The 26,355-nt window shown below is 45.6% G+C and overlaps 1 protein-coding gene across 2 annotated transcripts in view; it reads left to right on the top strand.

The window, feature by feature from the left end:
- Positions 1–22,113, top strand: part of TH (tyrosine hydroxylase) — a 225,892-nt gene extending 203,779 nt beyond the window's left edge. Inside the window, exons 12-13 of one of the 2 annotated variants that reach the window (XM_069223184.1) lie at positions 8,160–8,293; positions 21,362–22,113. In XM_069223184.1, the coding sequence (XP_069079285.1) occupies positions 8,160–8,293; positions 21,362–21,521 (294 nt within the window). In that variant the 3' untranslated portion in view covers positions 21,522–22,113. The remainder of the gene's footprint in view (positions 1–8,159; positions 8,294–21,361) is intronic. The other variant, XM_069223185.1, reaches the window with a different exon arrangement.
- Positions 22,114–26,355: the final 4,242 nt, after the last annotated feature.

Genomic DNA, 26,355 nt, shown 5'->3' with positions numbered 1-26,355 from the left:
TAATCTACGTGGACAATAGAAACTATCAGCAAACATTTCACATCGGTGGAAAAGCAAGATAATGAAAGATTGGAGATATCTAAATTTGTCACCATAACCTCTTAAAGAAACAAACCCTTGCAACACAGCTCCTCTGAACAGAAGGCAGTATGTGGATATTATTGATGGCTTGGGTTAATTGACAAGATCTACTTTGAGAAATACCAATGATAATTGAAAAATAAGAAATCCCATCATTCTGAGGAGAAGACCCCATTCACTAACTTGTCATCAAGGCAAGGGGAGATGTTCCATCATTTGTAATGAAGTAGTCAGTTAACATTGTTATAATCTGGGTAAAGACTGTAAGCACCAAACTGAGGTACAAGCAGAGGAATTGTATTTGCCATGAATCACAAATATTTGCTTTGTAAATGTCATAAGGGAATTTAAACATCTGCAACTTTTTGCTCTATGTCCAACCAGCTGCGATTGAGAGCACTGAAAAAGTCTGGGAAAATGTTGATCCGTTGGGGAGAGCTGTGTTAAAGAGGTGGCAATCCAGGATTGTTTGTACTCACCCTGTCCTCTTGTCAAGTCAAAAGAAAAAAATTGCTATACCTTGAACAATCTTTGTTTCACTGGCTCTATAGGGCCTTGTTCCAGAAATTTCTGAAATGCGGTCAACAATTTTGACAATACTTTATGGTTAAATATAAGATAGAAGGAAAGGTAAAAGAGGTAATACTGAATTTTGGCACATTAGACCATCTGGACATCATCAACTTTTTTCAAGAATTCGACTTTGAAGTTGCACCTCCTCCAACTAACTCTTCCGTGCAGATTTATGAAGATGTGACACAGTGCAATGCAGCAAGACAACTTGTTGCGCTGCATCAAATAGCGAAGGTAGGAATGCACCATATTTACTTAGATTTGGTGCATTCCTATTCTCTCCCTGCACTGACACATACAGTGTAGCCTAGCGTCAACACAGGAACCCTTGCATCATGGGTCAAGGGTGCCTGCGTTAGAGGCAGGATTGTTTTTATGTTTTTGTGCAGGGAGGGGCACAATAAAGATATTTTTACTGTTGCACCTCCCCTGAGATGGCATACTTTTCTGATGTATTCTCAGGTTTACTATTGGTTAAAAACATGGTATAATAAAATCCATGGCCAACCCCTCACATGCAGCCAACCCCACGCTGCACACCGCCTTCAGCCGTGCATGGTGGAGGGTTGGCCGCAGGGTCTGGCCAACACCCCAAAGGCAGTCAACCTGGGTGGGGGGCACACAGCCCCCCCTCCCCGGGCCATGTTTGACCCCATGGACCGCATCCCCCGGAGCCCAACACTTAACTTATGGTGGAGAAGGGCAAGCAGGTGGATTTCAGCCTCAGGGACCCCATCTCCTAGGGCCCAGTCATATTTTAAAAGGGGGCATACAGCCTCACTCCTTCGGCCAATATTAGTCCCAAGGCCCCCATCTCTGATGCCTGCTCAGTAAATGGTGGGTTCCCTGGAGCCCATCCAGGGCACCCACTTCATGTTTAAAGAGGGGCATACTGCCCCCATCCCTGGGCCAAATTTGGTTCCCGGAACCCCATCCCCTGTGGCCTGACACCTTTTTTTTATTTTTTAAGGGAGGAGGTATGTGGCCCCACTCCCTCTGCCACATTTCGCCATGCGGCCCCCCATCCCCCATGGCCCCCTGCAGACCCAGCTGGCTACCCACCTCCAGTCGGAGCCGGTATAGCTCCCACTCACAGGGAGTTGCAAAAAATGCAGGTCCCTTTGGGCAAGAGCATCCCCCCTACTCTTTTTCTCTGTCCCTTTTCTCCAATCTTGACAACATTTTCAAAACTAGTTTACCACTTACTTTAGCTGCTGTCTGGAGAGTTTCGAAGTGCTTCATTAAGCGGGGGCAGAGAACAGGAGGAGAGTATCCCAAATTGTGTTTTCCCCATGCAGTTTCTCATAGGGATTTTAGACATGACTACAGTCCAAACCGCTGAATGGAATTACACAAAATTTGGCAGAAACTTGATCTTTGTTCAGAAAGTTATTTTGCAATTTGGTGTATATCTGTACAGTAGTTTTGGCGTTATTAAAGAAAAAATATTTTGATATATCTAGATACGCGGAGGGTCCATGGGTCCAACAGCTCTCAAACTGAGATCTGATTGGCTGCCACCACTTCATCCAAGGAAGTGGTGGCATCTATCTTGGGACACAGACCCAAGAAAAAAACGCAAAAAAATAATAATAACGGGGCAGGTTAGGAATAGCCTGACTCCATAGACCTGGTAGTGGGGCCCCACAGGGACCCTGCCTAGGGCCAAAAATGTTTTTATTTTTATTTTGCTGCAAATCGGCAGGGGATCCTCAGATCCTCTGCAAAATTCATTAAAAAAACAAGCGTGGTGTCTCAACCTTGTTTTTTTTTTATGACCGCCCGGGTGGATCAGGTCCTGTTGAGGGGAATTCATATATTATGTGAGGGGGGGGTGGCCCCCACCTTGTCAGGCTGATTTAGGCCCCAGGGAGCACATCTCCCGGGGCCTGGCTGATTATTAGAGTGGGAAGGAACCCATCCCCGCACCAACTTTGGCCCCAGTGACCCAATATCCCTGGGCCCGACCGTACACATAAATGGGAGGGGAGCACGCAGCCCCCCTCCTGGCCAATTTTTGCACCAGTGCGAGAAAGGAAATCTGTGTTTGCTCTCGCTTGGCGGGACCAATTTCAAAGCTCCCGCCAAATGAGAGCAAACATGAAGTCTGCTTCCAGCAGGCAAGAGCATGAAAAATGCTCCCACCTGCTAGGTGCAGACTTTAGATCTGTTTTGCTACCTGCAGTGATACGGGCAGGGAAACAGATCTGATTACTGCTCCTGCATGTAGGGAGCTGCATTTTGAGCTGGTCCACATAGACGGGAGCAGTGCCGGCTACCACTTGATGTGGGGCCTTTGTGCTCCCCCTGCTGCCCTCAATTAGGACATGGTGAGTGCCCTGGGTGGGCACCAGGGTACCCACCCTTTGTTGTCCAGGACCCAAGATCAGCCCGGGGATAAGGGGCACGTGGTCCCCTTCTCCGTTGGTCATTGACCAGGCCCAGGGGATGGGGTCCCTGGAGCTGAGATCAGCCCGGGAATTCCTTTGTAATTGGCTGGGGCCAGGGAATGGGGCCCACCAAGGCCAAACTCAGCCCAGAGAGGGGGAATTCTGTGGCCCCCTCCCTGGGATTACCCTCCTCCATTAGTAATTGGCCAGGCCTGGGGTATGGGGTCCATCGGCGCACCCCCAATAAATGTAATGATGGCGCAGAGCATGGGATTCCTGGGGCCAAGTATGGCCCAGGGAAGGGGGCCACATATCCCGTCTCCTAAAAAAATTCACTGGGCCTCCGGGGATAGGGTCCCTGAGGCCAAATCAGCCCAGGAAGGGAGACACATGCCCACAAAATGTGCCGGGCCCTGGGGGATGGGGTCCCTGTGGATGAAATCAGCCTGGGAAGCCAGCTGCGTGCCCCCTCCACCATAAATATAATGATTAGCCCTGGGGGAAGTGTCCCTGGAGCCAAAGGTGGCCCAGGGAGAGGGACCCATGCACCCCTGTCCCAAACAAATGCACTGGGACATGGGGGGGCCTGGGGTCCCTGGGGCTAAAAGCAGCCGAAGAAGGGGTCCGCATGTTGGCCCCATGCAGGCTGTTGGCTCCAAGGCCTGGCCTGTGGCAAAGCCAACACTGCGCATGGCCAAAGGCCTGTGCGCAACATGTGGTTGGCTGAGTCCAAGGGGTTTGCCACAGGCCAGGCCATGTGGCCCACCCTGCCATGCAGAGCCTTTGGCCTTGCATGTGGGCAGTTGTATTAACGTATAGTAATTAAATATTACTTTAAGTTAAAAAAAAAAACACTAGAAATTCACTGAAAAAAACAAAGGTTACAGGGATGTTATAATTGGGAAACAGTAGAAAAAAATACCTTAGAAATTCACTAACAAAACAGAGGTTACAGGGAAGTTATAGTTTGGCTCAGAATTTACATACACAAAACCATAGATATTCAGCAGTTACAGTTATACTTATCTGAAGAAACTATAACTTGTGGCCTAAGGTAACTATAACTCGGCCCTTCACCATGGACTGCTAATTACCCCATATATTACATCAATGATGACATCTTCTATAACTTCATTCATAATATCACTGCAACATTTGCAATAAATATATTGATGAGGACACTGTGCATGGTGGTGGTGCGAGTTATAGTTACCCTAGGTCACAGGTTCTAGTTTCTTGAGATAAGTATAACTATAACTGCTGAATTTCTGTGGTTTTGTGTGTGTAATATCTGAACCTAGCTAAAACGTCCCTATACATTTTTTTTAGACAATATATATTTTTTTTAAATAAACCAGTTTCATTTACCTGTGGTATGCTTATATTTATGTAAAGATATGCATGGTAAAGGCATATGCATGATGCATACTAAAATCTTGAATGGTAAAGGCATATGCGTTATAATGGATGCGTGGTAAAGGTATTGTGTGTTAGCGACTGCGTTGTAAAGGTTGTTTCCCATAGAATATACAGTAGATGTATGGATTTCTCAAAGTTCTAAGTGTGAGCTAGTGTGCGAGAATAACAGTGTTCCCCTGGGAACGTCTTGGCAGCTAGCATTGCAAATGTGCTGTATGGCTACAATGTGTTACCTGTGAGGGTCTGCACAAATATTGTAGGGGCATTATCCCATACTGTTTGCGCTTCTACAACCTATTCCCGTAGGCATAAGTAATAACTGCATAAAAATGCCTAGAATACTCCTATTTTATGGTGTGTAAATGCAAGGATTTTTCATATGGAAACGGTTATCCCTGTCAAATTAAAAAGGGAAAAATAAACGTACAATTGCACACTTACCCTAACTATATATGTGGATTGTCAATTATGTCAATAGATAAATGCCAGGACTGGCGTACACCAGGGAAAGCTACAAGAATCATAGATACATGCCTGTGCAGTATCGTTTGTCACATGTTTAGGTCTAGCCTAATAGTGCAGCCGTCATTGCACCTTATGTGATTAACAGAAAAAATAACTTTCAGAAGTACTATTGAGAGAGAGGCTTAGGTCCAATCATATGATGGTTACCTTCAGTTAAGCATTTGATTGGCCATGCGTTGTTTGATTGTAATGCAGAGAACTTGTATTGTGCTCTTTACCTTGAGGGAAAGCTTATGCTCAATACAGTACGGTTGAGTTGTAATAATGGCAGGTCAATGATCAAGGCTACTTACATGATCTGTGTATTATGAAATGTTACAAAATATAAAGACCGAAGGCCTGACATATTTATAGTGAAAAGCATACATTAAAGTCAACAATCATTTAAGGGTGGCCTGTTATTGCTCTCTATCAAAACCTGCAGACAAATATTTTGTTACAAGAAATCTCACAGAGTGTCATAGAAGGCAAAGGTTTTGGAGTTGTTTAACCCCTCTGGCAAACTTTTAGGAAAGAAGAGTAACACAATAAAAATCCTTGGTGGGCTCTCTTAAGAGAGATAGTAGCTTACTTTGCCATCTGTCATTATGTATATATTTGTAAATTTCATGACTGTATGTCTGATTTATTTACCTTTTAGGAAAGCTTACACTCAATACAGTTGTCCTGAGTTTTTTATGGTGCCAAGTAAATGATAAAGTCTATAGCCCTGATTGGTTCTCTGGGATACATTATGTCTAATGCCGTGGATCTGATCTGTTTATTATGAAAAGTTATGACAGGTGCAGTATGTCTGACTTATTTATTGTGAAAGGCATGTTATAGTTCATAAGCCTTAAATAGTGGGCTGTTATCACACTGAGTTACAAACGATAGACAGATATTTTGTTGCATAAAATCTCACAAATTATGGTATCATAACAAGCAACGGTTTTAGTGTTGTTGATCACCTCTGACAAACCTGGAGGTAGATGATTTTCACTAAGATAATCCCTGTTATCGGGCAGTGGGCCAGCCCAAGTGAGCCACTAGTTCTCTTGGTCTCTGAGTGCCGGCATTTGGCTCATCAAATGTACTCCTATCTGACTGAAAATGAGTGAGCTTCAGTGCCAGTGCTGCGGGGCAAATCCTTTCATTTACCATTTTCTCCTTGTATTCCCTTTTTATTGCTTTCTTTCTCCTCTTTTTCCATTGGTTTTTAGAGTACACTACAGTTCACCAGATAGTATTAAGAGGCAATTTCCTGACCACTCATATATTAGCAGTATACAGCAACACACGCTGTCACCACCTCTAAACCTGGCGTCTTTCATGGAATAGTATTGCCCATAGTGGATCATAGTTTTACTATTCCAAGATGGTCAACCTGTTGCTTTTAAACATGGTGGCCATGCTGGAGTTTTAAAACAACAATGCACTATGTACACTACTGTTGAAAGACAGCCATCCGTAGGCATGTCAAACTTTATTTTGGCATATGCCCACTATGTATGTTGTTAAGCTTGTGGGTGTATTTTTCTTTGTGGTTGTGTAAGTGGGTGAATGCAATAATGAATCACTGGGTGGATGAATGAATTTGTGAGTGCACAGATTATTGAGAGAGCACATGCATGATGACTTGCTAAGTGCTTCAAGAGGAGAGCGAATGTGGCATTTTAGTCAGAGCTGCCAACTTTGGACCTGGGGACCCAGGGTCAAGTCCCGTCATTGACTCAACATTCTGGGTGAATCACTTAAAATCCTCATGCTTAGAAAATGAATCTGACCTTGTGTAACGTAACTGGTACTCATGAAAAGAGCTCCAAAGCCCTTGGATCAAGTTCCCTCTGCGGAAACCTGCAGAAAAAAATCAATAACTGAAGAGGTACTTTCATTTATAAATCAGAGCTACTGTATTGTTGTGAATGATCATTCTGAATCTGCCTTACTATCTGCGCCTATCAGTAAAGATGAGAGCTAAAAGGCATACTGCAGTGGTTTCAGATGAAAGGAGCTCAGATTTGTAGGACTGTGGAACCTAAAAAGCAGACAGACAGACAAAAGTCTTTTGGAATCTGACACACTCTTACCTAAAGACAGTTTTGGAGTTTTGTCGGTCCGGGAGCTCAGTTTTAACTCTTGGGCTGTGGACCTTGGCCGTGTTGGAACCTATGGAAGAGACGTCATGGTTCCCATGAGGCAGTGAGAGTCACTTGTACCACAGGAGGCCATGTATAAAAGCTGCGACTATTCCAAATGATCACTTTTGGCAGGTCTTCAATATTCAAGAAAGCAATTAAAGTTGAATTAAATGAGGCTCATATTAATTATTCAGCTTGCTCAAAGGTTTTATATCAAATCTGACTGTCTCTTTACTAGTGGGCATAAGGAAGGATTTAATGGCTAGTGGAGGTTGGTGATGGTGAGCGGGGTGCTGAGCATCAAAGGTGGAGGCTGCAGCGGGCTAGGAGAGACACATTACCTTGGTTGGTTTGGGAACCACTTAAAAACTTTGACTGCTTTGCTGCCCGTGCATAACTTTAATCAATGTGTGACAGAGTACTATCCAGTGCTGGCAGAGATCTCCTCACCAACGCAGTGATCTCTTACCAAACCTCAGTAAGAGACACTGGAGTTATGACATTTCTGTGGCCACAACATCTTCCCCATAATTAGGGATTCTGTGTGTTTCCCATATAATCCACCATCTGCTACATAATGTGCAGGATTTCAACAAATAATACTCCTTTCTAGTTCAAAAGGATCAACGGTTACTATAATGTGCCACATTTTGCCCTGCACTGGCAATTTGTAAAGGTTAAATTGTCACATTTCAGCTAGTAATTGCTTTATCCAGGTGTTAAGGTGACCTAGGTGAAACATTTGCCCAGACAAAAAGTAAATACTGCCACAGAATGTTCTATATTATGCCCTGTAATTACATTTTTCTATTTCATAATGTAGTCAATTTTACTGTGTAATTAGGTCTTCCATTGACCCACAAATGCAGTTCCCTGCCTTTAATCACGTGATGTCACGGACTAGAGGTGCCATAGAGCAGGATGGTCTGATGATGTGCTAGGTTAACTGTGTAACAATGGCCTCTTTACCCATAGTTATGTTGGAATGTACGTATCTAATATGTCCCCATGCAATCATACAGTCATACATTTCTCTGTTTCTACCCACCAGCACTGTCTATCTGATGAGCCAGAGGTCCGAGAGTTTGATCCTGATTCCGTAGCAGTGCAGCCATACCAAGACCAGAACTATCAGCCTGTCTACTTTGTTTCCGAAAGCTTTGGGAGTGCCAAAGAAAAGCTCAGGTAAAGGCCATATTAAAAAAAGCACCTTGGTGCAATGATATATATTTTAAAAAAAGGAAAGCCATAGTTTGGGAGAGCAGTAAGAGAAAGGGAGTTGTGAAGGGGTAGAAGGCGTGGGGATTGGGAAGCAGGAAAATCAACTGGGCATGTTGAAACATACATCTATGAATAAGAGTAAGCCATACTGTTATATTGTGAATCAATTAGTATAGGGGAAGCTACCTTTGTTATGCCATGTTGTCACATGGATTGGCAATTGTCCTCCCCAAAAGGGAAGAATATAGAAATCATATATTGTGGTGCAATTGTTTGGCATCAATTCAATATAGGTCGAATTCCAGGCTCTGAATCACTCAGATCAACACCCCCTTTTTAGGTTGCAGATAATATACCTTCATGACACAAAGGTGTCATGAAGGTTCAGTGCTTCTTTGGCAGAGGATCAGACTTAGGGCCTGATTACAACTTTGGCGGTCCTAAAAGCAGACAGGCAAAGCCGTAGGGAGGACGCCACTGTCATACCTGTGGCATCCCCCCAAGCAGACTACAATGTTTCCACCAGGCTGACTGGTGGGAACATTGTATTATGGATTCCTGCTGGGCTCACCAGCGGGAACAGTGCTACGATATTGGTCTTGGCTCCTTTAAGGGAGCCAGAGCCAATATTGTAGCACACAGACTTTACAGATAGAGCGCATTCTGATGTTGCCGGGCAGGGAGGCCAGCTGACCTCCAGGGTCTTAATGCAGTGGTGAGACCGCCTGGAGTACGGCGGTCCGACAGTCACTGTGAGTCTGGCGGCCCTTGGACTGCCAGAATCGGAATCGGGTTCTTAGTAGCTTCTAACTCAAGTTAGCCTCACATATTTGCCCCAACTATTAACACCAAATTTTTTCTCATATATTTTAAGATTTGTGTAGCATGGCACAGGTATCATTAACACAGAACAACACAGAAGACTCTATAATGAGAATAATGGGCTCACATCAGCAGGAGTTATAAACAAAAAGCATTATATTTACAAGTACTATTACAAAGGTAGCAGTAGTATTGAACAAGCATTTTCAATGCAATGGGTCTCGCGTTTGCTCGAGTTAGAGCTATTAGCATTTTAAAATCCTAACTGGACTTTTCTTGCCACATGAATTGAAAATGAAAAGTAAACAGTTGACAGAAGTGAGCCGATTCAAAGTGCCACCGCCGTCATGAGCGTGTGAGTTATTGGCTCCCTCCAGGAATGTCTAGAAAGGATTACGGCTGAGATGAAAGGCAAATCAAAACCGGAGGAGGGGCCGTCACACGCTGTAACAGAAGGAAGCGTGACGTAATGTGATGGCCAACAGAAATGTTCACTTAGTTAAATCGCTTGGGGAGGGAACTCAGCACACAAAGGAGGGACATTTCACAAAATGCACCAATAAAAATTAAGCATTTAAGACAACCACAACAAAGAATGAATAGCAAGAGTGGGTGTGGTTGGAGAGATTACAACAGGCTAGAGCGCTTGCACGCTTGACTCTAAATACTGCACATTCCAAATTGCTGTGGCTAATAACTTCAAAGGTGCAACATAGAAGCCTCAATTGGTGCTACAACAGATTGCACCTTTGCTACCAGAAGATGTGTTGCAGGTGATGTCAAAAACGCAACTAGCTTGCAATTAAGATGTTTGTTTGACAGCACAATGCAAATGCCGAAAGGTACGAAGACAAAGCAGTCTAATTTAAATTGACAATCTGTGCGATCTATTTTATTGTTAACAACTCCAAACGATTGGTAGATGACAGTAATGATCCTGCTGTATTAGGCAGTTATTGTACATGGGAATGACAGTAAATGATATCAGGTCTCAGGTCCCTTTTTCCTCTGTTTTCAGTCTGGTCCTCATCAAATACATATGGAACATTTTCAAGGCTGTGAAATAAATGTCATTGGTAAGATGACTAATCAAAAGTGGTGAACGAAGCTACTGGAGGTAGAAAAGTCCCTAAAATATGTTTTAATTAAGTGGCATGATCTTAAAGAAGAAACATAGGCACATCAATGTCCATGTACATACTGTGAATATTAGTAATAGAGGATGAAATATAAAAACACAAGTCAACAAGCGCGCTTAGACAGCTGCTGTTATTAGAAAACCATAAGAATGCCGTTATACACCATATTGTTGAATGCGAAAACTTGTGTAGTCGAGAAAAAGGCAGAGGTTGTCCATACACATGGCAAGCTATTGACGAAAGTAATGTATTTAGAGAGCCCATAATGGCAGAACGGTGCTAGTGCCCATGAGTATGTAAACAATACTTGCTGTTGTAATGACAAATATCCAAAAAAGTGAAGTATGGGTATCGTTCTATCATAAACAGAGTTGTTGAATAAGACTAGCCCGTGGAACTCCTCGGTGTCAGTTTAATACTCTCAAACCTTTAGAGCTGAAGGAGTATTGGGAAATGACAAACTCCCGTTTGTGTAGGAAGATGCTCAGCCTTACATTGATTATTGTAGGCAGTAATGATTTGCTATTTCAAACCCAACTCATTAAGTAAAATAGTTGGACAAAAAGAATAAAAATTAAGTAAAGTATGTCTCTGAGTAAATATGGCCCAACACAGGCCCTCATTACAACCCTGGCGGTCTTGGACCACCAGGGTTGTTGTGGCGGATTTCACCACCAGCAAGCTGGCGGTGAAATCCACAGTATTACGACCGCGGCGAAAGCGCCGCCGTCGAATCCGCCAGGGCAGCACTGCTAGCAGCGCTGCCCAGGGGATTACGAGTCCCCCTACCGCCAGCCTTTTCCTGGCGGTTTGAACCACCAGGAAAGGCTGGTGGTACGGGGAGTCGCGGGGCCCCTGGGGGCCCGCAACTGCCCATGCCACTGGCATGGACAGTGCAGGGGCCCCCTGGCATGGCCCCATGCAGCTTTTCACTGTCTGCTATGCAGACAGTGAATAGCGCGACGGGTGCTATTGCACCCTTCGCATGGCAGCAACACCGCCGGCTCCATTTGGAGCCGGCTCCTGTGTTGCGGCCGATATCCCCGCTGGGCCGGTGGGCGGAAACCAGATTTCCACCCGCCGGCCCATCGGGGATCTCCTGCTGGCCGCGGCGGGAGTGCGGCTGCATTGGCGGCCGCATAGGCGGTCCTATCTTAATGAGGGCCACAATGTCTAACATTGTAACAAACTATCAAGGGCGGCAAATGAAGACATAAATAAGGTCCTTGACACCAACCTAATAAGAAATAGTGAGCGGAAACCAATCATTAAAACAATACAATATCATGATGACATGTCACCGTAAGGTGATGGTGAATAATTAATTGCCAAAGCGAAGAACAACCTGACATTAACATGTCATTAACGGGCAATGGTGTTTCTCCGGTAACAGAAGTATATGTAACTGACAGTGGTCAGGATCTAACTGTCAGAAATAGCAATCCAGCAATAAACGGATAACAAAAAGTAAAAAATACTGGTGTGTAAAATGGGTGGTCCGAACTTACTGTTCGGCAGCTTTAACCCCTTCGCTGCCAGGCCTTTTCCCCCTCCTGTGCCGAGCCTTTTTTTGGCTATTTGGGGCAGTTCGCGCTTATGCCCTCATAACTTTTTGTTCACATAAGCTACCCACGCCAAATTTGCGTCTGTTTTTTCCAACATCCTAGGGATTCTAGAGGTACCCAGACTTTGTGGGTTCCCCAGAAGGAGGCCAAGAAAGTAGCCAAAATACAGTGAAAATTTCGTTTTTTTCAGAAAAATGGGAAAAAGGGGCTGCAGAAGAAGGCTTGTGGTTTTTTCCCTGAAAATGGCATCAACAAAGGGTTTGCGGTGCTAAAATCACCAGCTTCCCAGCTTTCAGGAACATGCAGAGTTGAATCAGAAAACCCAATTTTTCAACACAATTTTGGCATTTGACTGGGACATACCCCATTTTTACGATTTTTTGTGCTTTCAGCCTCCTTCCCGTCAGTGACAGAAATGGGTATGAAACCAATGCTGGATCCCAGAAACCACAACATTTCTGAAAAGTAGACAAAATTCTGAATTCAGCAAGGGGTAATTTGTGTAGATCCTACAAGGGTTTCCTACAGAAAATAACAACTGAAAAAGAAAAATATTGAAATTGAGGTGAAAAAAACATACATTTTTCTCTACGTTTTACTCTATAACTTTTTCCTGCAATGTCAGATTTTCGAAAGCAATATACCGTTACGTCTGCTGGACTCCTCTGGTTGCTGGGATATATAGGGCTTGTAGGTTCATTAAGAACCCTAGGTACCCAGAGCCAATAAATGAGCTGCACCCTGCAGTGCGTTTTCATTCTATACCGGGTATACAGCAATTCATTTGCTGAAATATAAAGAGTGAAAAATAGCTATCAAGAAAACCTTTGTATTTCCAAAAAGGGCACAAGATAAGGTGTTGAGGAGCAGTGGTTATTTGCACATCTCTGAATTCCGGGGTGACCATACTAGCATGTGAATTACAGGGCATTTCTCAAATAGATGTCTTTTTTACACACTCTCTTATATTTGCAAGGAATAAATGTAGAGAAAGACAAGGGGCAATAACACTTGTTTTGCTAATTTAAGTTCCCTCAAGTCTCCCGATAAAAATGATACCTCACTTGTGTGGGTAGGCCTAGCGCCCCCGCGACAGGAAATGCCCCAAAACGCAACGTGGACACATCACATTTTTAAAAAGAAAACAGAGGTGTTTTTTGCAAAGTGCCTACCTGTAGATTTTGGCCTGTAGCTCAGCCGGCACCTAGGGAAACCTACCAAACCTGTGCATTTTTTAAAACTAGAGACCTAGGGGAATCCAAGATGGGGTGACTTGTGGGGCTCTGACCAGGTTCTGTTATCCAGAATCCTTTGCAAACCTCAAACTTTGGCTAAAAAAACACATTTTCCTCAAATTTTGGTGACAGAAAGTTCTGGAATCAGAGAGGAGCCACAAATTTCCTTCCACCCAGCGTTCCCCCAAGTCTCCCGATAAAAATGATACCTCACTTGTGTGGGTAGACCTAGCGCCCGCGACAGGAAATGCCCCAAAACGCAACGTGGACACATCACATTTTTTAAAAGAAAACAGAGGTGTTTTTTGCAAAGTGCCTACCTGTAGATTTTGGCCTGTAGCTCAGCCGGCACCTAGGGAAACCTACCAAACCTGTGCATTTTTTAAAACTAGAGACCTAGGGGAATCCAAGATGGGGTGACTTGTGGGGCTCTGACCAGGTTCTGTTATCCAGAATCCTTTGCAAACCTCAAACTTTGGCTAAAAAAACACATTTTCCTCAAATTTTGGTGACAGAAAGTTCTGGAATCAGAGAGGAGCCACAAATTTCCTTCCACCCAGCGTTCCCCCAAGTCTCCCGATAAAAATGATACCTCACTTGTGTGGGTAGACCTAGCGCCCGCGACAGGAAATGCCCCAAAACGCAACGTGGACACATCACATTTTTTTAAAGAAAACAGAGGTGTTTTTTGCAAAGTGCCTACCTGTAGATTTTGGCCTCTAGCTCAGCCGGCACCAAGGGAAACCTACCAAACCTGTGCATTTTTGAAAACTAGAGACCTAGGGGAATCCAAGATGGGGTGACTTGTGGGGCTCTGACCAGGTTCTGTTACCCAGAACCCTTTGCAAACCTCAAAATTTGGCTAAAAAAACACATTTTCCTCACATTTTGGTGACAGAAAGTTCTGGAGTCAGGGAGGAGCCACAAATTTCCTTCCACCCAGCGTTCCCCCAAGTCTCCCGATAAAAATGATACCTCACTTGTGTGGGTAGGCCTAGCGCCCGGGACAGGAAATGGCCCAAAACACAACGTGGACACATCACATTTTTTCATAGAAAACAATGCCTACTTGTGGATTTTGGCCTCTAGCTCAGCCGGCACCTGGGGAAACCTAGCAAACCAGCGCATTTTTGAAAACTAGAAACCCAGGGGAATCCAAGATGGGGTGACTTGTGGGGCTCTGACCAGGTTCTGTTACCCAGAATCATTGCAAACCTCCAAATTTGGCAAAAAAAACACGTTTTCCTCACATTTCAGTGACAGAAAGTTCTGGAATCTGAGAGGAGCCACAAATTTCCTTCCACCCAGCGTTCCCCCAAGTCTCCCGATAAAAATGATACCTCACTTGTGTGGGTAGGCCTAGCGCCCGCGACAGGAAATGGCCCAAAACACAACGTGGACACATCACATTTTTTCATAGAAAACAGTGCCTACCTGTGGATTTTGGCCTCTAGCTCAGCCAGAAATGGCCTAAAATAAATTTGTACCCCACTCCCCCAACACCCCCCCACCCCCCCCGGAGCGACCCTGGCCTACGGGGTCGCTCCCCCTGCGTGACATTGGCGCCAAAAAAAAAATCCCCGGTGCCTAGTGGTTTCTGCCCCCTTGGGGGCAGATTGACCTAAAATTGGCCAATCTGCCCCCAAGGGGGCCAGAAATGGTTTAAATACAATTTGCCCCCCAGGGGAGCAACCCTTGCCTAATGGGTCGCTCCCCATCTCTAAAAACACAAACAAACAAAAAAAAAACACAAAAAAACAATTTGCCCTGGCGCCTAGAGGTTTCTGCCCACCCTGGGGGCAGATCGGCCTAATACCAATAGGCCGATCTGCCCCCAGGGGGGGCAGAAATGGCCTAAAATAAATTTGCACCCCTCCAACCCCCCCCCGGGGAGCGACCCTTGCCTACAAGGTCGCTCCCCTTGCGTGACGACGCAAAAAAAAAATCCCTGGTGCCTAGTGGTTTCTGCCCCCCTTGGGGGCAGATTGACCTAAAATCGGCCGATCGGCCGATCTGCCCCCAAAGCGGGCAGAAATGGCCTAAATACAATTTGCCCCTCCAGGGGAGCGACCCTTGCCTAAGGGGTCGCTCCCCATCTCTAAAAAAAAAAACATACAAAAAAAAAAAAAAGAATAATAATTGCCCTGGCGCCTAGAGGTTTCTGCCCCCCCGGGGGCAGATCGGCCTAATAACAATAGGCCGATCTGCCCCCGGGGGGCCAGAAATGGCCTAAAATAAATTTGCCCCCCCATGTCCCCCTGGGGAGTGACCCTTGCCTACAAGGTCGCTCCCCTTGCGTGACAGCTCAAAAAAAAGATCCCTGGTGCCTAGTGGTTTCTGCCCCCCTTGGGGGCAGATTGACCTAAAATCGGCCGATCTGCCCCCAAAGCGGGCAGAAATGGCCTAAATACAATTTGCCCCTTCAGGGGAGCGACCCTTGCCTAAGGGGACGCTCCCCATCTGTAAAACAACAACAACAAAAAAAATCCCTGGTGCCTAGTGGTTTCTGCCCCCCATGGGGGCAGATCGGCCTAATTTAAATAGGCTGATCTGCCCCCATGGGGGGGCAGAAATGGCCTAAAATAAATTTGCCCTCCAGGGGAACGACCCTTGCCTAAGGGGTCGCTCCCCTTACGTGAAAAACAAACAAACAAAAAAAACTCCCTGGTGTCTAGTGATTTCTGCCCCCCTTGGGGGCAGATTGGCCTCATAAAAATAGGCCAATCTGCCCCCAAGGGGGGGAGAAATGGCCTAAATATAATTTGCCCCCTAGGGGAGCGACCCTTGCCTAAGGGGTCGCTCCCCACCTCAACAAAAAAAACAATAAAACATTTTTTTTTTATCCCTGGTGCCTAGAGGTTTCTGCCCCCAGGGGGGGCAGAAAAGGCCGGAAAAAAAATGCCCCCCCTGGGAGCAAACCTTGCCCAAGGGGTCGCTCCCTTTTGTCAGTTACATAAATAAAAAAGACATCCCTGGTGTCTAGTGGGCGTTTTGACAGCCGGATTGCTTTACAATACGGCTGCCAAAACGCAGAGAGAGACTTCAAAGGGAAGGAAATACATTTCCTTCCCTTTGAAGCCTCTCTGCCTCCTCCCCGTGATCGGAAGAGAAATGCTTTGCATTTCTCTTCCGATCCTCGCTGGAAGCTGAGCTTCCAGCGCGAAGGAGGAGGCATTGTCTCGTGCTGACGTCACAGGGGGGGTGGGGGGGTCGGGTGGAAGGGCTTCCCCTTCCATCCCTGACTTGGGGGGGTGAGGGGGAACCCCACAGAGGGAGTGCTAGCGCTCCCTCTGGGCTAGGTGCCCAGGACGTAATGGTTACGTCCTCTGCACAGCAGCACCGTGCCGCAGGACGTAACCATTACGTCCTCGGCACAGAACCGGTTAACTATGTTCTCACGCGGGGGCAGTGAATGCCAAAACCGCACGTACATCTAGCATTTATAAAGAATATACCATTAACATAGAGAACGGACAATTAAAACAGTCTGGGTTGGGTATTCAAAATATCTATCAGCTGAGTTTCCAATATATCTTGTAGTGTTCACATCTGATCTAATTGGCAGTTTCAAAGGAGAAAGTTAGAACAAGGAGAGATGTATTAGTGGTTTTAAAAAAAGAAAAGAAAAGGAAAGTCAAGGAATGTAAATAAAGGAGCCTGGACAACAGTGTTACTAAAAGACATAAGAGAAGTAATAGGGAAAACCCAGTGGGATAGTGTAAATGTACTTCATTCGTAGTGATACATGCCAGTCTGATAATGACTGTGGCAGTCAACATAATTGATGTTATTGGCAATATCTATGATGTCTGGCTGTTCCATGATGGCTGTGACAATCACTACAAGTCATGAAATTACCAAAGGTTGTACATAATACACAAGATCTCTGCTGATACATTCCATTCTATATACACGTTCAGAGAATCAGTGCTAATTTAGGCAAAATATGCATTAATATTTTGAGAATGAAAATATATAAGAATCTGTCCAAAAAGAGTAAAAGGGACACCTAAGTTTAATATACCACATCAATAATATGTGATTCTGAAAGCACTATCCACTTGAGACATGCAGCTGTAGTGCACTCAATTATTTTTAAATGTTTGTATTTTTCCCAGCAGGGTATCTGGTGCACCCTTTGCGAATCTACAATACATGACAGGAGAAAAATATTCCTTATCTAATGACATCATTCAATTTTAGGTTGAGGAATCCTCTATCGATTTGCAAATCTAGGAAGGATCTGTGAATTACCAGTCCAGGGAGCTGTATTTTTAAACATTTGAAACCCACCTCCCAAAACAAGTTGTAACATTAATTTCTCGAATAACTACTATTTCAGATTTACGCCAAACCAAACAAAGACATCCACTTTCAGTCCTGCGAGTGAAAGCACTGGACTTGGCTTTTTACATCCTGCTTTCCAAGGTTCCCCAAGGGCTTGAACTGAGCTTGCCTCCTGTTGACAAGTCCCAAGGCCATCAAAGACTTCACCTGCTGGCACCTGGGCTCTCTTGCTGAAAGCCCAGACTTGCCAACTGGTGCAAATAAATTTTCTGGTCCCTTGGAAATGAGCTCTGGTGAAAAGAAGAAGTCTAGAGTGACTTTGGAACTGGTGCCGCTCTCCAACTCCACACTGCTGCCTTCACTGGCGTCTTGGTCCCCTCTGAGTGCAGTGCCCTGATGCTGCCGCAGCGCCTCTGAAGTCCTGCCACAACGTGAGTCCTGAGTGCCTTGTCACCAACGTCTGTGACACCTGACTCATGCCCCAGCACCTGTGGCCCCTTGGTGTGATTGTGACACTGCAAAGTCGATGCAGTGCATATTGAGCTGCTGGATTCATTGACCCACCTTGTCGTAAGGGCAGCATCACCTCCCCAGCAACCCTAAGGACCCAATACCTCATCTCCCCTGCCTAGCAGTAAGGAACCAACTCTTCACCTCCCCATAGCAGTAAGGAACCAAGACTGCACTAGTTCTAGCTATGCCTCCCTGGCTCCGCTCAGCATCTTTGTTTCCTCATCATTTTCCAAGGTACTGTACCCGAGGTCTGTGCAGCTCCATGATCAGCCCACACTTCTGTGCGACTGGCGTCAGGATGTTGGAAGCGACTCCGTCAAGACACTGTGATAGCCCAGTTGGAGCTATTGTGTTTCTAAGCACTATACTAAGATTTCATCTTTGAAAATTCATATCTTTACTTGTAAGTAAGTAAATATCTGTTTATAAGTCAATTAAGCCATAAACATCAATTACAACAAACATACAATAGAATCAATCCGAGGATGAAAATGTCAGGCATCTAGAGCAGCATAAAGTTACATAACAAATAGGGTACTTAAAATAAGAAAGTGATACGATTAAAAAATAAGTAGGTCAATACCAATATTTCATATTTTTGCAAATAGTGCCTATGGTGCAAGGAATAAAGCATTTTTAATGGTGCAAATAGTGCAAATTGGACAATTGTAGTCTGTAAAAACAGTGCCCAGTGAGTAAGATTGAGGTGCTATATAACTCAGCCTGATGGGATAGGGACCCACAAAACTCCATAGGCCCAAGCAGCCTGACTTCAAACTTTCCATAAACTGTCACAGGCTAATATTTATCATTATATTCCTTCAATCTGTCAGATGGCTCAGGAAGAGTGATAATAAGGTGCTAACATGTGCTCAGCCTGATGGGGTAAGAGCCTGTAAAGCGTCTGGGACCCTAGCAGCCCATCAAGCGCAAATGCTTATAACATATCTTAACAGGGCACCCAGTTGCCATTCGCTTTCCCCCCCTTAATGGCATATGACAGCCTTGGTGAATATTTTTTAGGAACTGTGTCAATCTAATGTTCAACATTATGTTCCTTGGATCCAATGACTCCACCAAAGCTATTAAAGTTGTGTTAAATTCTTTTTTCAGCAGGCCTCTTCGCTGAGTGGCCAGGGCAGATACATATGATGTGTTGTAACGTTTCATCTATCTGCTGACATAGACAGCATTTCTGATTCATATTTGGGTCCTCGTGCCTCCATTTTGGGCAGAAGTCCAATGTGGGTATGTCCCCCAATCTTAATGCCAAGAATCTCTGTTTTATCCAGGGATCTTCGTAATTGCCTGAGGAGCCTGCATATGGTTGATCCTTTTTGACGGATGGATTGTGGCATTACTACATTCTTACATCGCCTGAGCCTGATTCCTTGGTCCCTCTGTTACCCCTATTAAGTGGGTACTTATTGGTTAATTTGCTTGCAAATGCTTCCCATATTAAAACCCGGTTAGAGTCCTCTTCGACCATACCCTCAAGGTGGGTCACTGCTTCCTCTGACAGAGCTTTAACCGAGCTTGCAGTCCATTCCAAGCTCTTACAATTCTCAGTTGCAGCCTCACCATGAAGGACCTTACAGAAGTAGTGTGTACGGGTGAATGCACCTCCCGTGACTCATTCCCGATACAACTAAATTTGCAGCTGCAACTTTCCCTTTCAGGTTGCGTCCAGACAATCAGGTTCTTGCTTTGGCACATGGATCCCCGGATCAACACGTGGTGGCTCCACAGAGGATCCACATTCCTAGAGATCTATATTTTTTGCCCTTTAATATCTCTAAAACTACTGAACAGATTTACATCAAATCACAAAATGCACGCTTTCTAGACCAACAGTTAGCTTTCTGCCAAATTTGGTGTAATTTCATCCAGCATTTTGGGTTGTAGGGGAAAACACATGGGGAAAACTGTAAAAGTTTTGAAAAATTCTTGAGGATTTGTCACTAGGTCCTAACTATAACTACATACTGGTGACTGCTGGTAGGTAATATACATGTATACATATTCTTTCAAACCTCTTATTCATTCTGAATTAATTTCTGTAGTTCACAGGCTGATGTTATTTTCACGAAATTTAGCTTCCCTAAACAAAAAAAGTTAAATGAATGGTTAATTTAGGATTTCTTCTTTTGTTGCTGGTTAATAAAAGGTTTCCAAATGACAGTGCTGCTTACAGAGCACAGCACAACTGAGAAGCTCACCCACCCATCAGGCCCATCCTTGAAGGAAGCATCTACCAATGAATCTTCCCCAGTGTGTGAAAACAACTGTTGTAAACACACAAATCTGTTAGCAAAAAGTTAAATACATTGTCTCATGCTGCACTTTATTTTCACATTTTTTATCTTGTATGACATGAGCTCTGTCAGTCCTTACTTGTGGTCCTCAGACACTCTTCGGGATGTCTGAAGACCGATATGTCCTCTAATCATTGTTTTCTGTCAATAAACATACGCATTTTGCTCTAAATAACTGCATATAGGTGATAATCCTGCAAAGCCCATTGAGGTGCATTATGAATAAGGCTGTGCCTCATTTTAATGCCTGCTCTGAGCAGGCGTTAAAAGTGCTGAAAGAAATGCCATGCTCCATTTTTTGGCCCCCCTAATGGGGGAATGCACATGATCTAGTGCAAAGGGTTACAAAGTGGTGCATGCAACACTTTAAAAAATCGGTTGCAGCGTTTTTGGCCATCTAATGCCACATTAGCGTAAAAAACATGCCGCTAATGTGTCGTTAGATGGCGCAAGGAGCTCTTAAATCTCCCGCTTAGAGTTTAAAACGTTAAATTGTTACTGAACATTTCACCTAACTATAACGTTACTTTGAACTTTGTTTTTTTCTGGGAAAATATTTATAGTCACCATATGAAAGTTTTGCAGGATGACATTTTTGCACACAATATTCTGATATACAAGAAGGCCTGGGAATTTTTTTTTAACTATGCTGGCATAATTTTCAAAAATTTCAGGAATTTGGCGTTAGGCTGGTTATGCAAAATTACACCATTGCAGCTTGTTATTTAGTTATGCTGTGTTTCCCCGGAAAGGGGGAGCGCGAACAATGCAAATAACTGGAACGCGAGTAACTCTCATTTGTAGAATTATGTTTTCATCACTATTTTTTAGTCCGAAGTGCTTCCTCTTCTCCATAGACCCGAGACACATTTCTAGCTAAACTAAAGCGTAAAAAGTCAAATTTGCCTTCTCGTAATTTTTGTGTAATATTTCTGAAAATCATGTAATTATGCAAAAGGAAGTTATAGAAATTTAGCACACCCTTACATATAATAACAAGTGAGAATGGTGATGGATGTTGCATCCTAGGAAACTGTCAGACGAAAGAAAGAGGGTCAGTGGTGGTGGGGCTGGGAAACGTCTTGTTTAAGAGTACATGGGATGATTGTTACATCCGTCCTCACATTTCCTTTCCTGCTTTTCTGTCCTTCTGCAGGAGCTATGCAGCCCGCATTAAGCGTCCCTATGGGGTGAAGTATGACCCTTACACCGTCAGCATCGAGGTCCTGGATAACCCGAACAAGATACGCCAATCTTTGGACGGGGTGAAGGAAGAGCTTCAGGCCCTCACTGATGCCCTGAACATAATCAGTTAGCTTACAAGGAGTGAGACCAGAACACAGACCACTTCATCATTCCCCGCAAACTGTCCAGTTCAGTGAAGTGCCAGTGACAAAAACACTGCAGCAGTTCTACCCCAGTGTGGAAATATAATGTTGGTGTATTGGCCCTAGTCACATTTTGATACTATTCTGGATCACCTATTGTTTCTGTGACATCATTTTGTCTATCATGAATGTATATATTTTTAGGAGACTAAAAATTGTAAGCCCTTCTGTTCTGGGAGCCCAGCAATTGATGCAAAGTTTCCCTTCTGAGTTCCTCCTCTGTATGTGTTGATATTTGCACTGTACCAGGTCTATGTGTGATCAGCACAGCTTCTGCTGTGTAAATTACCCAGATCGTTTGAGAAACTCCACACAAGCTCTGTCAGCAATGGAAAAAGTTAGGGCGACTAGCTGAGCTGGGGAATTCTACAGACTTAAAATGCCACGTTCTTCTCAGGAACGCAAATTAATTTTGGAACGACAGGGTGAAAATATTTGAGCTCACTGATTTCGAGATTATTAAATGTTTGTGTGGTAGTACCACAGCTTCAATGTCAACCATAAAATGCACACAATCATGTCTAGAGTCGTCTTTTCTGCAAGCGCAACCAATTGTGCTCCTTTTCTTAATTTCTACACAGATGCGATCCATAATAATTAACATATCTACAATACAGGACAACGATAATGTTTAAAAAGCCCTGAATTAACCACAGGTGGGTTTTCGGAGCATCCACTCCAAGAGCTCTATAACTACATGTAATGCAGCACAAGGCATAAAGGTATCAACCCTATCACTTATATATCATATGGTCCAGTACACCTAAGTACAGAGGTGAGAGCGAGCACCCTGACAAGCATAGATCTAGCCAACATTTGGGTTCAGGTATTGGAGAGTCCGCTTTCAGGCGCAGTATTTTCATGATTTTAATGCAGCCAAAGAATGTGTAATTTAGGCCACTGTCTTCTTCATCCTGGTCAGTGAACTGCTCTGCCACTGCATAGCTCCATGGCAAGTGAAGCCCTTCTGTTCACTGAACTCTGACCTCTGTCAGTAGTTTGAGGCCGTCCTCCACCCGCAGGCTTCTGCCTGCGCCTCATCCCTGGTGTCTAGTGGGAGAGCTCTGCTCTTCTGCTCGGCTTCCCTCTGCCTCTTTTCTCTTTTCTCCTAGTGTTTATTCTTTTGTGTGCTGTTCTTTTGTGCCTCTTGCTTTCTGTGCTTTTTCTCTCTCTTCCTCGTTTTTTCCCCTCACTCCACTCTTTCTCACCCCTCTCTCGCTCTCCCCATTCTCTCTCTCCACACCGCTGCTGCCTCTGCAGCCCCAGCCCCTCCTCTCTCTTGTTCGCTTTTCCTGCCGCTGTTCCCCCTGCGGCCCACCCCCTTCCTCTCTCTCGTTTGCTTTTCCCGCCGCTGCTGCCCCCGTGGCCCCGCCCCCTTTTTTTCCACACCTTTTCCTGCCTCCCAGCTATCATCTCCTCCCCCCTCCCTATTTAATGGCGGCTGCTGTGCGGCTGCGCCAAAGGCATGCCTAAGGCAGGCCCGTCTGCGCCTGTCTTTGACCTGAATGAGACCAGTGCCAGGACCGCCAGTCCTGCCAACCTCCGCCTCTACACATCAGCAGCACTCATCGCACTCAACCCAGGACGCAACAACAACTGCAAGCAAGCATCACCAGCTAACACCCACGGTCCTGTCAGCTGCCTCCGCTGCCGCCAAACTTACACCACCACCCAGACCTTGGACAGAGCACACCCACCAACCCACCTGCAATAACACTCTGACCCCGAAAACTCTGAAGTGCATTCTCCTCAACGTCTGCTCCCTCCACAAACATGCTACTGAAATCTGGGACCTCCTTGATAGCACCACCCTGGACATCGCGTTCCTAACCGAGACCTGGACTAACACCACCTCAGGCCCGGACATCACCATCGTTATCCCCCAGGGATACAAGATCACCTAGAAAGACCACCCCAGCCGCCCTGGGTGGGGGAATCGTCATTGTCCACAGGTCCAACCTCTGCCTGAACACACACTCCGAAGACTCAGAAGAATCCACAAGCCTGAAGGAACACCTCCACTTCAGGCTACACACCAACCTGACATCCACCATCAGGGGACACTCATCTACCGCCCTTCCGGACCACGTACACCCTTTGCCGACTCTATCACGGACTGCATCTCTGCACAAGCAATCACAGCCACCAACTACACCCTACTGGGAGACCTCAACTTCCACATCGAAAATCTACAAGTCCACAACACCGCATCCCTCCTAGACAACGTCCGCAACATAGGACTCCGACAGATCGTGACAGGGCTAATACACTAAGCAGGACACACCCTCGATCCCATCTTCACCACAGGGACCTCCGCTACTTTCAATCACACCACGGAACTCCATTGGACAGACCACCGATGCATCCATTTCACCTTCAACACTCTCACCATCATCAGACCCCAACACCAACTGTCACATAGAAACTGGACAAGAATACCGATGACCAGCTCACCACCGCAATCACCACCCCCACCATCACGCACAATGACAAACCAAACACCGCAGCACGTACCTTCCCCAAATGGACCACCGACTGCGCCAACACCATAGCCCAGTGGTCTCCAAACTTTGTTATGGCGCTCCCCCAGTTGAAAAATAAAAATCATTGGGCACTAACATACTTCTGCTTAAAACAAAGCCCTGTTATCTGTATAATGCTTCTTTTGGCCAGAGCCTGCCCCCCCCCACCTAGGATCATTTGAGGCCCCCATAGGGGGGACCGCCCCTGAGTTTGAAGAGCTCTGCCATAGCTCCCCTCAAAAAAAACAACAGCACCCATGCAAGGAAAGCCAGCTGGTTCACCCCGAACTCCGAGAATCTAGACACACTTGTCACTGCCTCGAAAAAATCTGGAGAAACACCAAATCTACAGAAGCCCATAGCAACTTCAGAGCTGCCACCACCACCCACCACCAACTCATCAGAAACACCAGAAAGAAAGCTATACAAGACAGAATCTCCTCACACGCGCACAACAGCAAGGAACTCTTCAGCATCATCAATGAGTTCGCCCAACGCAACAGTGAAACAACGGACATCCAACCCTCACAGGACCTCTGTGACAGATTCAACACCTACTTCCACCACAAAATCAAGACCATCTACGACAGTTTCAACAAGGACAACCTAAGCACAGAACCCCTTCTACCAAAACCAAACACCAACAAGCCAACAGTCACCACCTGGACCCCCCTCACCACCGAAGATACACTGAGAACAATGAGATCCATGTAGCCCAGGGCCCCCACGGACCCATGCCCACACCACATTTTCAACAGAGCTGCAGGCACTGAAAAAAGCAGTCAACAGCCAACTCGCCACATTTATAGAAGACCACAACATCCTTGACATCTCCCAATCCGGATTCAGGAAAAACCAGAACACTGAAACAGCCCTCCTGGACATCCACTCCCTGCTGGACAAGGGAGGAACGGCGGCACTCATCCTACTAGATTTCTCTGCGGTCTTCGACACAGTCTCCCATCACACCCTGATAAGAAGACTCCATGAAACCGGCATCAGAGAAAAGGCCCTCGACTGGATCCAATCCTTCCTCTCTGGCATGACTCAACGAGTGAGACTCGCCCCCTTCCTCGCAGACACCACACCCACCACCTGCGGAGTACCCAAGGGATCGTCCCTCAGCCCCACGTTGTTTAACGTCTACATGTCCTCGCTAGCCACTCTCGTCAGAAGCTACAGAATCAACATCATCTCCTACACTGATGACACCCAACTCATCCTCTCCCTCTCCAACAAACCCGACAAAGCCAGACACAACTTCCACAAAGGCATGGAAGCAGTTGTCAACTGCATGAGATACAGCTGCCTTCAACTCAATGTAAACAAGACAGAAGTACTCATCATGGGCCCTCAACCCAAAGCATGGAACGACTCCTTGTGGCCACCTGCCCTTGGAAACCCGCCTAACCCCACCAGCCAAGCCCGCAACCTCGGAATCATCCTGGACTTCAACCCCAACATGAACCAGCAAATCAACTCAGTCACCTCCACCTGCTTCTGCACCCCCCCGCCTCCTGCGCAAGTCCTTCAAGTGGATCCCCCTCGAACATAGAAAGACCGTCACACACGCCCTGATCACTAGCAGACTGGACTACGGCACGCACTCTACGCCGGAATCAAAACTCACTAGCAAACAACAAAACATCCAGAACGCTGCTGCCAGACTAGTCCTCAACCTACCTCGACACTGCCACATCTCGCAACACCTGTGTACACTGCACTAGCTTCCCATAGAAAAAAGAATCACCTTCAAGACCCTCACCCATGCACACAGCACCCTCCACAGTACCAGACTAGCCTACCTCAACCAGTGACTCAACCTCCACGTACACCAAAGGGCCCTATGCTCAGCCCAGCTCTCTCTCTCGCAGAAGTACCCCGCATCAGGAAAACCAGTAGAGGAGAACGCTCCTTTTCCTACCTCGCAGCCACCGCCTGGAATGCCCTTCCTCTCCACATCTGACAAACCACCTCCCTCCCTCCTCAGCTTCACGAAGGACCTGAAGACATGGCTTTTTTAATAACCACCTCACCGGTATACGCTACTCTTTTCTCCCCTACCCCCCAGCGCCTTGAGACCTTAACAGGTGAGTAGTTGCGCTTTACAAGCACTGATTGATTGATTGATCGATTGATCCTTGTTTCTAGGCCTAGTCCTTGTGGTCTCATCTTGGAAGTAGCCAGGTGTCCACAGTCTTTGTGAATGCCTGGTGGTTGTCGGGTTCTTATCATTGCTG

Source organism: Pleurodeles waltl, chromosome 3_1 (assembly GCF_031143425.1).
Source record: "Pleurodeles waltl isolate 20211129_DDA chromosome 3_1, aPleWal1.hap1.20221129, whole genome shotgun sequence".
NCBI lineage: Eukaryota > Metazoa > Chordata > Amphibia > Caudata > Salamandridae > Pleurodeles > Pleurodeles waltl.
The sequence above is the reverse complement of the archived record's forward strand: the minus strand, read 5'-3'. Positions and strand labels throughout refer to the sequence as shown.